General features: G+C 54.5%; 7 protein-coding genes across 7 annotated transcripts; 4 read left to right on the forward strand and 3 right to left on the reverse strand.

Moving 5' to 3' along the window:
• Nucleotides 1–384: 384 nt before the first annotated feature.
• On the forward strand, nucleotides 385–1,390 carry PG997_011240 (uncharacterized protein; the record flags this gene model as incomplete). Its single annotated transcript, XM_066815555.1, has 2 exons — nucleotides 385–472; nucleotides 558–1,390. The coding sequence occupies 2 exons, from the start codon at nucleotides 385–387 to the stop codon at nucleotides 1,388–1,390; spliced, it is 921 nt and encodes a 306-aa protein (XP_066664845.1).
• Nucleotides 1,391–1,889: 499 nt separating this feature from the next.
• PG997_011241 (uncharacterized protein) lies at nucleotides 1,890–2,890 on the forward strand (the record flags this gene model as incomplete). The annotated part of the gene is made up of 2 exons (XM_066815556.1): nucleotides 1,890–2,018; nucleotides 2,093–2,890. 2 exons carry the CDS (start codon nucleotides 1,890–1,892, stop codon nucleotides 2,888–2,890), a joined length of 927 nt encoding a protein of 308 aa, XP_066664846.1.
• A 605-nt stretch (nucleotides 2,891–3,495) lies between these two features.
• On the forward strand, nucleotides 3,496–4,671 carry PG997_011242 (uncharacterized protein; the record flags this gene model as incomplete). The annotated part of the gene is made up of 3 exons (XM_066815557.1): nucleotides 3,496–3,706; nucleotides 3,759–3,894; nucleotides 4,140–4,671. The coding sequence occupies 3 exons, from the start codon at nucleotides 3,496–3,498 to the stop codon at nucleotides 4,669–4,671; spliced, it is 879 nt and encodes a 292-aa protein (XP_066664847.1).
• A 150-nt stretch (nucleotides 4,672–4,821) lies between these two features.
• PG997_011243 (uncharacterized protein) lies at nucleotides 4,822–5,562 on the forward strand (the record flags this gene model as incomplete). The annotated part of the gene is made up of 1 exon (XM_066815558.1): nucleotides 4,822–5,562. The coding sequence occupies one exon, from the start codon at nucleotides 4,822–4,824 to the stop codon at nucleotides 5,560–5,562; it is 741 nt and encodes a 246-aa protein (XP_066664848.1).
• A 1,015-nt stretch (nucleotides 5,563–6,577) lies between these two features.
• On the reverse strand, nucleotides 6,578–7,291 carry PG997_011244 (uncharacterized protein; the record flags this gene model as incomplete). The annotated part of the gene is made up of 1 exon (XM_066815559.1): nucleotides 6,578–7,291. One exon carries the CDS (start codon nucleotides 7,289–7,291, stop codon nucleotides 6,578–6,580), a length of 714 nt encoding a protein of 237 aa, XP_066664849.1.
• Nucleotides 7,292–7,822: 531 nt separating this feature from the next.
• PG997_011245 (amidase domain-containing protein) lies at nucleotides 7,823–9,676 on the reverse strand (the record flags this gene model as incomplete). Its single annotated transcript, XM_066815560.1, has 1 exon — nucleotides 7,823–9,676. The coding sequence occupies one exon, from the start codon at nucleotides 9,674–9,676 to the stop codon at nucleotides 7,823–7,825; it is 1,854 nt and encodes a 617-aa protein (XP_066664850.1).
• A 1,129-nt stretch (nucleotides 9,677–10,805) lies between these two features.
• Nucleotides 10,806–11,792, reverse strand: PG997_011246 (uncharacterized protein; the record flags this gene model as incomplete). Its single annotated transcript, XM_066815561.1, has 1 exon — nucleotides 10,806–11,792. One exon carries the CDS (start codon nucleotides 11,790–11,792, stop codon nucleotides 10,806–10,808), a length of 987 nt encoding a protein of 328 aa, XP_066664851.1.
• Nucleotides 11,793–15,347: the final 3,555 nt, after the last annotated feature.

Consider the following 15,347-nt stretch of genomic DNA (forward strand, 5'->3'; position numbering starts at 1 on the left):
CCAGAATTTAAGCATTCTAGCCGGCGACAGGCCAAACGTCAAAAGCTCCGCCCCTGCTCAGGGGTGTTGCAGTGATGCAGTACGGCTTTTGGTTCTGATGGCCTGGTAAGACAGCGCTCGGCAGCCTAAAACTCCTCAAGGCCCTTCTGGCCCACTGAACATTAGCGAACCATCCCCACAGCGCCCATCACCCGCCTAGCCGATAAGATAAGATCTGGCTTGCGTGCATGCCGCCAGCGCAAGCCAAGCCCGTCAGTCAGTCGCGACGCGTGCCAGCCCGTCCGTCTATTTACAGTGTCCAAATCCACCACCCTCGAGGACTTCAAAGTGGCATGGTCTAGTGCCAAAACCCCCCAACTAAAGAACCAGGACATTACAGTTACCATGTCTTCTTCTAGGTCTAGAGATGAATCACTCGATTTATCCATTGCGGACCAGTTGGATGATGAAATTGCAAGCCTTCGGGCTCAAGGTGAGTAGAGTACTTGCTAAGTCAACAGTCCCGTCCCCTTAGCCACTTACACAGTATTTGTCGCATGATACTAACCATGCGATAGTTGAGTCACTGAAAAAGGAGCTGAAGATCCAGACAAGCACCTTGATGGTATCTGAACCTACACGCAAGCTACTACAGGACCGGTCTAAGAAAAGGACTGTGAACTCGTTGGATTCCGGTCCTGTCGCAGAGCTCCTCAAGAAATCCGATGAGCAAGTCGCCCATCAGCAGCAGTGTCTGTACCGCTCATGCGCCTCCATCACAGCGCTGAAGATACGCGACCCGGACCCCAACGCTGTAGATGGCGGGAATGTACTGGGTCTGCGCTTTGAGGTCATGTCAAAGGCGCGCTTCCTCCGCCCTTACTATGTCATGCTAAACCGGCCGTATCCCAACTCGCGCCACCTCCGAGTCCATCGCCACACAGTGCCACCCTGCGTGCCTCTGGCCGGTCTCGCGGCGCGCCATCTGCCCGCCCCGAAGCCTAAGGGTGGCGGGGCCAACGTTGACGACGACGATGATGAGCCTCATCAGGAACAGGACCTCCCGCGGTTCGCGAGAGCTTTAAGGCGAGAACTCGTGCGCTACCAAAACCGCATTGGAATCGTTGGAGACTTGCACAAGGCCGTTGAGATGAAGAACAGCCAGGCCAGTGAGGTGCTCGATGACGATACCATCGTTATACAAAACATCAGCCCAGCAGATGCCGAGGCCAAGCAGATCAGTGTCGAGTGGAGCGACGGCAAGGCAGGCCGGCTGATTATTGACGACGATGGTAAGATCGTCAAAATGGCAGTCCAGGGAGGGCAGGGGCAGGATCGCGGCGCTGCACGAGACTTGATTGGAGGATACATGCACATCGAGGAGCTTATGGGTCGACTCGAAGGCACATGAATCCGCTCGTCGCTGTCATAGGATGAAGTCGGTGTCTTGAATACGGTGTGTATGTAACCGCAGGAATAGGAGCAACAATGTCACGGAAGCGCCACCTTCGGCCTAAGGTTGGAGGAGCAACGACTGCAATCCGCATTCATGTTGTGGTACTCCCACCCAGCTGTGTCGATTCTGGAAACCACCGTTTTCCAGTATATTATCATCGAACTCATTGATTATTACAACAAATGAGCTCGCTGTAGATCTCAATCATTAAAGAAAGCTACACGCGGGAACCTTGGGTATAGACTTCCGCTGCCAAGCGGCAAATACTCCGGGATCCCCGCAAAACCCCAATTCAACCACCTCCAACCCTCCCCGAGCATACGTAGGCGAAGTCTCCAGCTTGCGCAGATAATTCAAAGCAAATGTGAAAAATCGACCAGAACGAACAGATCCAAGACTGTCGATAAAGAAAAAAGGCAGCAACATACACCCTTACACGGAAACCAAACCCATCATGAAGCTCCCCAAACTCCCACCCAAAGCGGCCTACCTGACCCTCTCCAACCCCACCCGCCGCAACGCCCTCTCCCACTCAGTCCTGCGCAGCCTCCGGGACCAGCTCCACTCCTACACCGTCTCCCCCGTAGACGGCTACCCCCGCCTCCTGCCCCCTTCACGCCCGCCACCCTCTCCAGTCTCGAGAAAGGCTCGCGCGAGACCGCCTGGCTCGTCGACGCCGAGAAATGGCGTACCGAGCGCGCCGGTCTGCCTCACGTGCTAGTCCTCCGGTCTGACGCTTCTTCTTCTTTCTCTGGTTCTTCAGGGGCAGCGGACGTTTTCAGTTCCGGCCACGATTTGCGCGAGCTGTCCGCTAGCGGAGGAGACGCCGCACGCGACACCTTCCAGCTCTGCGCCGAGGTCATGTCCTTCCTGCGCCGCTTCCCCGGCCCCGTGGTCTCCGTCGTCACGGGCCTCGCGACCGCGGCCGGCGCCCAGCTGGCCCTGAGCGCGGACCTGCCCATCGCGTGCGCCGAGCGCGCCTCCTTCCAGCTCCCCGGCATATCGGTGCTGGGTCTGCCGTGCACCTCGCCCGTGACGGCGGTGAGCCGACGTCTGGGGCTGGGGATGGGGTACCGCATGTTCGCCCTAGGCGAGCCCGTGCGCGCCGCCGACTTACCGCTCTCGGGGAGTAGTAACGTGGAAGTGGTAAAAGGCGGCCAAGACGCAGTCGAGAAGCGCGTCGCCGAGGTCGTCGAGAAGCTCGCCGCGCAGATGCCGGCGCAGCCGCAGGCGCTGGGCAAGTGGGCGTTCTGGACGCAGGCCGGGTTCGGCGGCGGCGCGGGACGGGGGGGTCGAGGAGCACCACGGCGACGGGGACGGGTACATCGAGGCGGCGGAGTGGGCGGGGCGGGTCATGGCGCTGCATGCGCGGTCCGAGGATGCACGGGAGGGCATGGGGGCGTTTCTGGAGAAGAGGATGCCGGAATGGCGGACATGAGTAGAGTGAGCGACTAGGTCAAAATGAGTAGGGGTGGGTGCTGGCGTTTGGCAGCAGCAAATAAGTGTATACACATTGCCATGTTTACATGATATTGCACGCAGTCCGCTGTCGATGAGCGTCCACGGCGTGGACAACCAACTGTTCCGATATTGGAGGAAACCAAATATATTTCTTAAGTGTCGCAATAGTACCCGGCCTCAGGGGCACGAAGCTTTCAGAGCATTCGGCAGCACCAGTTAAGGAAGATGAATGGTCGTAGCATGTTCTAACAGTAGTAATTCAATTCTAATATCAACTTTTGGGCTTATTACCCATGCATAAGTGTGTATACTTGAAACCAAAAAAGGCAATACATATGAGCGAAGACAAACACCAATACCAGAATACCACACCTCAAAGATTATTTCATGCCCTACGCGCCCTTCATTCAACCCCAAGAACGCCATCGCAGACGGTCATTAGTTTTCCTCCACCATTTCCCTATTCCCTATCACAACTCAATATACTAGTATATATATATCCACCGCATGAAACGTTCAGACTCTCAGAGTAGATCTCGATCTCAAAACAGCTCCTAGATCAGGACGGCAGCTAGAAGGGCGGCAGCTAGCGCACCACAATGGCCGGCCATACGCTCCGCGGCACCGGCGGTGGCGACACCCGTCGGGGACGAGCCCGAGGAGCCGGCCACGGCGGTGCCCGAGGGGTCGTAGTTGGGGATGGTCAAGCTGGCGCTGGGGATGACGGCGATGCTCAGAGTGGTCGACCCGTCGGCAGGCGAAGAGCCGTTGAAGTGGCTAGGCGCGAAGCCGGGGTTGACAGGGGTGCCAGTGGGCGCCGCGGCGGAAGTAGGCGAAGACGCTCTTGACGGGGCGTCAGTAGGTGCCGCGGCAGAAGTAGGCGAAGACGCTCTTGACGGGGCGTCAGTAGGTGCCGCGGCGGAAGTGGGCGAAGACGCTCTTGACGGGGCGTCAGTGGGTGCCGCGGCGGAGGTGGACGAAGACGCTCTTGACGGGGCGTCAGTGGGTGCCGCGGCGGAGGTGGACGAAGACGCTGTTGACGGGGTGGGGAAAGGAATGCGTGGGGTTGAAATGGTGATAGAAACTCTAGGGATAGAAATGGTAGAGATAGCCGGGAACGAAATGGTGGAAAATTTCGGGATAGAGATGGAGGGGAAGGGAATGGTCGGGGGGGTGGCGACGATACCGGGTCCAGTGGGAGATGAGGCAGAAACGGCAGGAGGGGCGACTGACTCTTGCGAAGACGGGGCAGCAACCGGGTTGGTGGCGACCGGGTAGGTGGCAGCCGGGTCAGCGGCCACAGCAGCGGTGGCGACACCGGCGGTGGCCTCAGGGGCGGTGGCAGCCGGGTCAGTGGCGACAGCGGCGGTGGCCTCAAGGGCGGTGGGCTCAGGGGCGGTGGCAGTCGGGTCAGTAGCCGAAGTGGTGGTAGCAGTAGGGTCAATAGACGAAGTGGTGGTGTCAGCCGGGTCGGTAGCCTCAGAAGCGGTGGTAGTCGAAGTGGTGGTGGCAGTCGGGTTGGTGGCGACAGGGGCGGTGGTAGTCGGGTCAGTAGTCGAAATGGTAGCGGTAGTCGAGTCAGTAGCCGAAGTGGTGGTGTCAGCCGGGTCGGTAGCCTCAGAAGCGGTGGTAGTCGAAGTGGTGGTGGCAGTCGGGTTGGTGGCAATCGGGTTGGTGGCGACCGAGTAAGTGGTAGCTGGGTCAGCGACCACAGCGGCGGTGGCAGCCGAGTCAGTAGCCGAAGTGGCGGTGGCAGCCGGGTCGGTGGCGACTGAGGTGCTCGCAGAGGGCGTGTCAGCGCTGGCGGAAGAACCAGTAGGGTCGGCATCCTCGCTCACGGAGCAGATGGTGGTCGAGACGGGGACCACGACAAAGGCGGTAGTAGAAGAGCCAGCGGGGCAGTCGGCGGCTCCCTCGGGGCAGTCATGAATGGTCTGGATGGAGGTGGACCAGACGGTCTTGGTCGTGAACACGGGCATGGGGATACCGAAGGGGATGGTCTGGATGGAGACAATGGCCTCAGGGGTGACGGTGGAGACGACGGGCTCGGGAGTGACGGTGGAGACGACGGGATCGGGGGTGACGGTGGCGGTAACGGCTTCGGGGGTGACGGTGGAGGTAACGGCCTCGGGGGTGACGGTGAAGGTAACGGCCTCCGGGGTGACGGTCGACACAACAGGGTCAGGGGTGACCATCGACACAACGGTGGTACCGAAGGGGACGGTGACAGTGGAGACTACAGGCTCAGGGGTAACGGTCGACACCACGGGCTCAGGGGTGACAGTGGAAACGATGACCGCAGGGGTGACCGTGGAAATGATGGGCGCAGCAGTGACAGTGGACACAACGGGCGCAGGAGTGACAGTGGAAACAACGACCGCCGGGGTGACCGTGGAAATAATGGGTGCAGCAGTGACAGTGGACACAACGGGCGCAGGAGGCGTTGTAACTGCATCCGCCGGGCAGTCCTCAGGATCATCGTGGCTGTTCCTGCTCCAGAGACCGCCCAGCGCGTGGTTCATCCCCATGTTGGCCCTGGCCCTGACCCCATCGTCGTCATCGTGGTGCTTGGAGTGCTTCTTCTCGCACTTGTGGTCGGTCGCAATAGCGACGGTGGCCAGAGCCAGGGTGCTGATAAGGGTAGCCTTCATAGTAATACTTTATGAAACAAGCCGAATCGGGCCGGATAAGAAGTCTAGTGCTAGTGGTTATCAGTGAGCGAGCGTACGATGCAGTTGAAGCGAACGTGGCGTATCAGAGATACCAGAAAGAAAAGAGTGGAGGATGAGTCAACTGTATGAGCGTGTCCTGAAGTACTCAAAAAGGGGACCTGCCAGAACGGGAGGACGTGAGTGTTTCTTATACCTGGGGATCATGAGTATGAAGACGTCTGTGCTGGGCATATCAACTTGTCCAGCCATGGTGGTGGTGGTGGGTAATAAGCTAAGTCACTGTATCAGCAGAAGCAAGATACCCCATCTCGTGAAAATTTCATGTTGCGATCGTCACGAGAGCAATCACTAAGGAGAAAGCTATGTTGGTTCTTCGGACTGAATTGGGAGCTTTGTGTGTGTGGGCGGCTGTACCGGATAGTGACATTGCCAGATCATGCTGTACTCAAAAGAGATGATGCATGTCTGTGTTCATGGAACAGCTCCAGCATTAAGCTCCTGAGTTGTCTTGCAGTGACGCTGCTTAGCGCGAATGGGAGAGTGGCAGACGGCAGCGCTGCAAGACACCTTAGATTACGGCCCGCCAGCCGCTTTCTTGTTCTCCCGCCGGCTAGGCCGCTTCTTATTGTCGATCAGGAGTTCTGCAACATGGCCAACGTATGGTTGCCATGTCGGATGCGCTGTCTGTCCTATTTCGTGGCAAGAAGACCGCCATCCATTTGAGGATCAAAGGGAAACCAGAAACTTCTGATGTCCCCGGTCCCAGCCATCGACTGTGGTATTGTATTGGTACGTCCAAGGGATCTGCCTTGTCCTCCCAATTATACCAGCGACACTATCTGATAGCAGGATGGAGTATCGGAAACCACTTCTTAGTACCGGTTATGGACCATGGCGGGAGTGAGCTGTTCTCGTGGAATTGACTTAAAAACCAGTCTCTACTAGTGAAGGTTTCCAGGTCTCCATGCTGCGGACCGATCGTTTTATTGCAAACGTAGGCAATGTAGTTTCACCAGTCTAGAACCTCGCGTGATTGCTGGTCAACCTTGATCTCTTTCCTGACCGGGCCACTATTTTGGGGCGTCCCTTCGGCAAGATCCAAAACCGCCCGGTCGATGTTGTGTTGGTCGAGAAGGTCTCCTACAACCTTGGTCCATTTTGTGATAGCGGGGTGCGCGTTGGCAACATCCTCGAACATGATGCTGTCGCTATGCTGTTCGCCGGTGGCACCGGGTGCGATCTCGTAGTTCCAGGTGCCGTCCGGATTCCAGAATTGCTCACCGAAGATGGCCTCCGCCGCAAGTTCCGTCTGGGCCTTGGCGTAAAGTGCCGAGGCTGGGCTGTGGTTGGGATCACCACCACTGCCGTTGGAAGAGGCCCGCAGTGCGCCAGCTATTCCCTCGAGGTAGCCAAGCAGCTGCCCAGCCTTGAGGCCTATAGTGGCCCCGAGGCTGAAACCCTCATCAAAGCCGACTTGAATGCTCTGGGCCTTGGCGGCGGTGATTCCCTCGCGATAGCCCGCCGTCGAATGTTCCGTTTGCAGCCTCCGCATGTCTGACGGGTGTGTTTCTCTTGCCTCGGCGCCTGCCACCTCGTCGTGATGTGGCTCGCTGTCTGAGCCAAACACATCATCGAGAGGATCTTCCGCATAGGCCATTTCGGGTGTAGACCCAACCGCGGTGAATAGATCCTCGCTGTGGGATTCTCTCCGTAAAACATGCATTTGGAAGGTTTGCTGCCGTCAATGGTTTCTTTTTCGGCAATATGAGTGACGAGTTTGTTAATGGTGGTTCAGTTTTCAATAAAATTGTTGGAGCGAGAAGAAAGTCTGGATGAGTCAGTTCGTTGGAAAAGCGGGGAGCTTGCCACTGATTTGCAGTGTCGTCGTCCCGATACGAGCTACCAAAGGCTTGCATCCAAAATTCAGTTCAGCAGTATCTCATCCTACATGTATCCTTTTCTTTCCCTGCCACTTACGGTGCTGGCAAGGACTACTACGAATAAGTAAAGATCCAAGTCTATGATGCTGTATGGTTTAGTCGTTCTCGGGGTTTAATTGATGGTGTAAATTGGCCATGCCGTGGGGTTTTTAAGTGCGACCCCTTGGCTAAGTACGAAAAGCAACTTTGGGACTTGAAGTCCAGTTCTATTGATGCTATATATAGCATGCGCTTGCAAGCTTCTTACTCCGGTGAAATGGAAATAGGGTCTCAGAGACAGCATGCAGATTCCTCTAGGGTGTACATGCTGGAGATCACTCTTTCTTGTTCACAATGTCCGCCAACTCGGTCTTGGGCTGGATGTAGGGTTTGATGGTGTTGCGGACCTTGGTGCGCTGCTCGAATGCATAGGCCAAACTGATGAGCTTCTCCTCGCTGAAGTGCTCGCCCAAGAACGCAATACCGAAGGGCAGGTTGGGTCCGGTAGCATTGAGGTTGCCAAACTGGTTAGGAACTACCGTGGTATTATCAGGGTATCTTCCCAGTGGCACGGTAACAATCGGTGACCCAATAACGGCAGGAAGCGTCGATGAGAATGTTGTTGGCATGATCAAAGCGTCCAGAGACATGTTTTTGATCGCACCAGTGATGCCGAGAAGGCCTCCGTAGTGGAGATCAGCCGTGAAGTTGGACCAGAACTCTGGGCTGGTATTGTCAAAGCCCAGGTCTAGAGCGTCTTGCCAGATTTGCGTATCCCGCGCAGGCCAGCCTTCCATTGGCGTTCCCTGGGTGAATTCCTGCAGCTCGGCCAACGAGGTGATGTTAAGGGGGTTCGCCGTAAGCTCTGAGAAGTAGTTAGCCACGCCCGTGACGAAATCTGCCATAAGCACGACATCTTCAAAATTCGAACTGGCCAACACGTCAGCGCCCTCGAGATGGAGGTTTTCAACGACCTCGGCACCTGCGGCGCGAAAGACATCCAGAGACGCATCAAAGCTCGCTATTTGTGGGCGGTACTCCTCACTGTCTGAATATTGCATGAACAGATTCCGAGGAACGCCAAGTCGCTTCCCCTTGAGTCCAGAATAGTCGCATGCAGCAACGTAATTTGGCACGGTGCTAAAGGGGAAAGCAGATGTGTAATTGTCTTTCGGGTCCGGTCCGGCGAGAGCTGAGAGGATATACGCGGCGTCTTTAACCGTCCGTGCCATGGGCCCGACAGTATCTTGGTGTTCAGAAATTGGCACCACCAGGTAGCGAGACGTAAGACCGACCGTGGGCTTTATGGCCACTAGGTTATTGACGCCGGCAGGGGACACTATCGAGCCATCTGTCTCCGTGCCAAGACAGGCGAGTGCAAGGCCTAACGAACTTGCCACGCCCGAGCCAGACGATGAGCCAGAAGGATCTTGCCCGGGATAATATGCTGCTTCCGTCTGACCGCCCAACGCAGACCATCCATTGCTTGTGTTGGAGCTGCGGTAGTTGGCCCATTGTGAGAGGTTGGTCTTGCCCAGCAACACTGCGCCTGCCTTGCGTAGTTTGGCGGCCATCGTACTGTCCTCGCGGACTCTGGCACCGACTAATGCGTAAGATCCAGCAGTATTGGCCATTTCGTCCATGGTGGCAATGTTGTCCTTCAGAAGTATCGGAATCCCATGCAGAGGCCCAAGGACAGTCCCATTGGCCCGCAGCCTGTCCGTTTCAGCTGCAATGGATAGAGCATCCGGGTTCAACTCAGTCACCATTTTGAGGGTACTGTTCACCTCCATGACTCTAGCCGAGTAGGCATTGACGAGGTCTACACTGGTAAACAAGCCCGCCTCGAGACCTTTCACGATGTCCTCCAACGTCGCTTCAATCAAAGGCGGGAACGGCGTGCCGTTGATTGCTGTGCTGGTACTCGAACAGTTCTCGTTCGATGGGGTCGATGTTTGTCCAGCGCCCATGGCGGCGAACAACGCGAGGGTAAAGCCGAACTTCATAGCGAGCGTCTTGGGAGATTCTGGGACAAGAGTTGCTGCTTGCCAGAAAGCCTCGGTCAAGGGACTCCCTGAAATAATTAGCAGGCAGGTGGCGGCCGCGACGACAAGCAATGTTTGGTATATCCAACGGCGGTAATGCTTCGCCTTCTGTCCCTCGAGTGTGGGGGAGTGAGATTGCGACATTGCGTCGTTTGCCTGACTGGGCTCGTTTAATAATATATCACTCCTTGTATAGGCTGCAAACAAGGGGCCTTGCCTTGGTCTGCTCGGAAACGCATGCATACATACCCGTGCCACCAACGTCCGTATCGAGAAATAGAAGTAATCAGACCACAAAATACTAGGGACTCGGAAGTGCGATGCCAAATGTTCGCGTCATGAACCAACGAGCATGAAATCTGACCTGCCTTTTTCGGCATGAGTGGCGGGTAGGAGATTCTTGTAGCCAACCAAGCGCATCGATATTTTGACGAGTCGTCAAGTACGCGGCACAGCAACACCGTGTCAGGCACCATATGTAAGTACCATATCTTGAGTAAGCTTTTTGAGCGAGAAACCAGTGCCGGAAAAGTGTAGGTGATTCTCTAGGTACTATGTAACGTTGTTTACCTAAGTATCTGGATATGGCGGGGTAACTATCTGAAGAAAATGATGAGTGAATCGAGCTTTGCGGGACATTCCATTTACTTGGTCAAACTGAGCTCGCACCCACCATCAGTTGTACGTATCATTGCACTGAAACGCTAGCATGAACAATGAAGACCGGATTAAACATGAAGGTACGCCTTGATATTGTTCCAAAGTAGAAATAGCTCATGGGGTGAACGCGGGTAGATCGATCAGGGGCCAGGAGAGCGTCGGGAGAGCGGCCAATCGATCTAAGCACAGGTTTTGATTTAATATAATAATGCCATTCGACATTGATTACATGCGTATTATTCATTGCATTCTTTTTTGAGGTTTGATTTCCTCTAAAATCACATCATCTCCCCCTTCTGCTCTAATATCTACAGTGTCACTCTATCAACCGATTCTAGGCGTTGTTCTCTTTGTTCAATGATAATATCACGAAACCAATGAACACCCACTCGGGATCTACCGAGGTGCTTACGAATATTTGTCCATCATCCACTCATATCGGTCTTACTTGATCACGCACTGTTACAGTAGAAGACGTCACTGGGAGAAGAAACGATAGAGATTGGAGGTTAGCTATATCGGAAGAGGGGTTTAAAGACCTACCTACCTACCCGTGGGGAGAGTCCCGGAGACATGGATGAACGAGAGAGAGAGAAAAAAACCTATGGGCGCTCTAGGATATTCCGTCACCCTTTTGCTCGGTGCGAGCCTTGAGTCGCTCGGCAGCTTGTGCGGCCGGCGAGCTTGGCGGCTCAGAAGGGTCGGAAGATGGTTGTTCCTGCTCTTGTTCCTGCTCCTGTTCCTGCGGTGCCGGGTTCTCCGTTTCAGTACTCGGACTCGAGCCGGGCGCGTTGGTGCCCATAAAGGTAGGGCGTTTCTTGAGATCTGCCTTGGCGCTCTCCGACAACTCACTGCTCGGGTCCTGCTCCTGCTCCTGAGTCGAAGTCCCCATAAGTGGCTCACTAGCTGGGTCTCTCATACTCTCGTCCTCGTCTACAGGCGAAGATTTACGCCGAGGCGGCGATGATGTGCCACTCGGGTCTAGCATGTTCGTGTCTGCTGTGCTCTGTTCCAAGGCCGCTTCATTGGCATTCGTGATTGCTTCGGTCAACCGTCTGACGATCTCGACATGACCCCCGGGCTGCTGCGCGGTATTATGATCCTCCTGTAATTGCGTCAGGCTTGCAAGCCCGGCTCTACGTTGATTAGCCGACAAGCGGGCGATGATGATCCTGCAGAACTCGTTAATGCACTGCTCCATGACATTCGTCGACAGGCCCAGGTTGGCCCTTTGCCCAAACGTCTGCACCATGTCGTAGTACATTCTCAGGAGGTCAATGTTTGCCGGTGCTGCGGTGGGATTGCTTCCCATGGTCCGCAAGACTTCGACGTAGTGGTCCTCTTGCACCTCCCGGACGGTGTTGAAGTACTGGCAAGTGTGGCACAGGACTTGCTGTCGCCTTAGACGTTCCGTCACGACCTGATCCATGACTGGGTAGCCGTTCTCGGCTCGGTTGACGGCTACTTGGAAGATCGGAAGACGATGTCCGCAAGCAAACGTTACCTCTAGAGTCGTCTGCTCCTCTGAATCGACCATGTTCTCGATGAGCCACGTATTGGACTCTTGATTTCCATTGTTACCTGAACCTTGGGCGGACATTTTTGGTTGTTGGCTGCGAGTATATGTCTCCGAGTATGCTTCCTTGTGTCGGATGTAGTTATCTTGTATTAGGTTGTTTGGTTTCCTGATCATGTATTCATGCCACACGCGGCTAGTTATACTTAAGCTCTACAGTCGTAGGGATCGGTGACAACGTTCTTGTTTCACTGCATCGCTTTGTCTATGCTACAAACTCGTCGTAAATCTCACTTATCTGTGATGAAGATCTTTGTTCGTTGCTGCTTTGTTGCGTCTTGCAACCACAAGGAGGCATAGAGATTGAATCAGGGGCCCATGGAGCCAAGACTCACGTAGACCGGCTGGCCTCATAGAAGAACTCATTGCGGGTTAGACAAGGCTATGCCAGATGACTGGGGCTACGCATACTATTTCTTTGACTATGCATACACGTATCGCCATTGAACTCATCTTTACACCATGACTGAGGCCTGCTGGAACCATCCTGCGATGATGAGCTTATATCGACACCCGAGTAGGCATCTCTTATTCATATCTCTCACGTGACCGAAGTGCCTCTTGCAATCTATTCAGGCACTGTTCAGGACTGAGAACCAAATTGCAACTTTCACGATTGGTATACTAGCCAATAAGCCATTCAGGGGTTTGTTCAAGTACTGAACGTGGTCATTAGCGGTCACTCACCGTACAACATAACCACCGCAAAAGGCATGGAAGTCAGCACCGTCTCACAAGCTGTACATTGCAGTTTGAGTAACAACGTTAGACATCCCGTCATGGATCATGTCAACAACTCACGAAAGACACACTCACAGGCTACTGATCCTCTAAGCCAACCAACGCCCCCGAGTGCTCAGCGCCCATCTAGTTTGCTCTGGTCTTTATAGGTTGTCACCCACCACAAGCCAGCATACTAACTCGGATACCATTCTTTACAATGGCTGCCCATAAAAGGTCCAACCACTACAACGGGTGCCTTACCTACGCTGCAGTAATCAGTCTCGGTGGCGGTGGCACCTCCAAACCCGGACTGACCTGCTGCCGCTCGTTGCACGAGAGCTGGTTGGCGTACCCCTATTCACGGCGATTCGCCCAACCGTTACTGGATATTATAGTTCACCGTTTGGCCCTTGACTTGACCCGGACCTTCGCCATTGTTTGGTTCACGACATACGACGACTGACCAGTCGTCGATCTTCATGTTGAAGGCCCCCGTGCACAAAGTAGCCAACACCAATGAAAGGTTCTTCGCCATCCACTACCGCAACAGAAACATTGGCATTGCATATGCAGCTCAGTAACCTGCATGCCACTATACACTCAGCCTTGCTAGGGGGGCTTTAGCAGAGGTAGGTCGTATGGCAGTACTCAAGAAAAGTAATAGAACAGCCCATGGAATGGTCAAGAAGAATGTGGAGGAGGTTCGTCATTTTCCAGACTAGGTAAGTAGTTTGGGTTTCGGCGAAGAAAAAAGCTCCTCCCCTATCTCACCACCACCACATGGCTAAGCAGGGGGGTCAAAGGTGTAGCGCGCTCGCTTCGTCCTAGACCCGAGATTGAGGGCCTCTTTTACAAGACCAATCAGACCGAGGAGGCCCAGCTTTGCTCTTGGCGACGGACACTACGGAGTACCACCCACCTTCGCATGGAGAGACCAGTGGATATAGCCAGTGAAGACTCAACTTTGGGAACCGGCGGGAGGTCTAGTGAAAGTGAGCCTCTCCGCTGGGCGGGTAGCTGTATAATTGGGCTATATGATACTTGCTACGATACTGTTCCCCCTTCGAGCCTAGAGTGACTAGAGTGAGCGGGACGACGCACTTACCGCCTGTCAAAGGAGGACGAACGAACTACTGCAGGCAGATTGCCCATAGCTACAAAGCCATGATAGAGGATTGCCACTTACATCCATCCATGGTCTTTGTGAATAAGCGAGGCGGGCTAAGCCACAGTACAAAGAGTAGTGTCAGAGGTCGACATTGCCAAGGATCAGCCTCATGTGGAGTAAAGGTGATCGGGTAGTCGAAGCGATCGACCTGGCGGGTGGCAATTCGTACCTACCAGCCTATTAAGAAGCGTTCCTGACTCTATAGTGGTCAGGACTGAGATAAGTTTAGAAACGTCGCCTTGTCGATCTCGTAAAACAAGTTTTCGCCATGCATAATCTGGGTAGCTTTGGCGATGCAGGGCCGTTTAGTAGCCTCAACCCAGGAGCTTGGCACTTCCAATGGCAGCCTTGAGAGCCCATATCGCGGCAACCCCAGGTTCCGTCACGTTAGCTCGCTTAGAGGCGTTGACACCCATATCACCAAGTGGCGCCACATGTGTGGTGGTTTCGTTTCAGAGGGCGGGAGGGCAGAGAAGCCTCGCGACCCCGGCTGAGGCCCAATGGACCAGGTAGCATATAGGGCACTCTCATGTACCATGCGCAACAGCCCCTGCATTACCGACGGCAGCTATAGGTCCCGAAAAAGCGCGGCCGGAGTGTGGCATGAGTCCGGTATGGAGCGGCCGTGTGTCTGGTCAACTGATACATGAAAGACTCTTCTCTGCCGCTTGGCCAGGATGCTCAGATAGCCAATGTCGTTTGGTCGGAGCCATATTGTTACATCAAAAGGGGTTGTACTGGCATTGTTTCGCATCGCATCTCTTGGGTTACAGCATCCTTTCGATGGGGAGATGGGGAGATTGTGATAATGCAAGTAGGTGCTTGGTCAGCATATCACCGTTGTTGTCGTGCGTTTCGGGGATCTTGAGTCTGTCATGAGCTTTGGGCTGGTCGGAGATTTTCAGCCGCCGCCCCTGCACCAGCGCGATTGACGATGCACTCTGGCAAGGGGGGCCTTTTCTACTAGGACGATGCCCAACCGGGATGGCAGTGCACCGGCATCAATGGCGTCCTATGTTCGGTCCATTGGCACGGAGGTTTTCACCCGCCAAGGTTGCGTTACATCCAGCTTCAGATTGCAGTACCGAGTTTAAGGAGAACCACCTTGGTATAATGATACGTGGGTTCGCTCGGAGCCAGCCCGTAGATGTTGAAAATGACGTAATGTTTGATTGTGAGAAAACCCAATTGGGGTTTATACCAGACCCAGACAGCTTCTTCAAGAAGAGCCGAGGCAATCTTGGGTAGCTAGCAGGCGGTGTGTGTCGTTTCTAGTATATTGAGGAGAAAGACAATGACAATTTTCTGTTTGTCCAACCTCGAAACCGTCGAAGTCACTCAACGGCCGGTTTGGTTTAGAACGAGAATTCGAGTTCCGAATAAGCCGGGGAAAAAAAAGAAACGAAAAAGCATGGTGACCAATGCAGATCTGGAGGTAAGCACAATGGCAATTTCGTGAATATGCATTCCCTAAGACTAGGGCAGCCCCCTGCATAAGCGGGATAAGTAGAGTGAGGCCTGGACCTGGAAGTAACCTCTGCCGGACCTGCCTGCCTATCTGTCTAAAAATGCCTCTCTCTTGTTGTTTCCTCTCTGTTACTCGAAACGATCCATCCCCGACTCGATCTGCCCCGATGTTACTGTGAAAACCGGCGTTGACTGTTGTTGGACCCCTTACTTTCGTTGCG

Source organism: Apiospora hydei, assembly GCF_038363865.1.
Source record: "Apiospora hydei strain CBS 114990 chromosome Unknown utg000008l_segment0_segment0, whole genome shotgun sequence".
Taxonomy (NCBI): domain Eukaryota; kingdom Fungi; phylum Ascomycota; class Sordariomycetes; order Amphisphaeriales; family Apiosporaceae; genus Apiospora; species Apiospora hydei.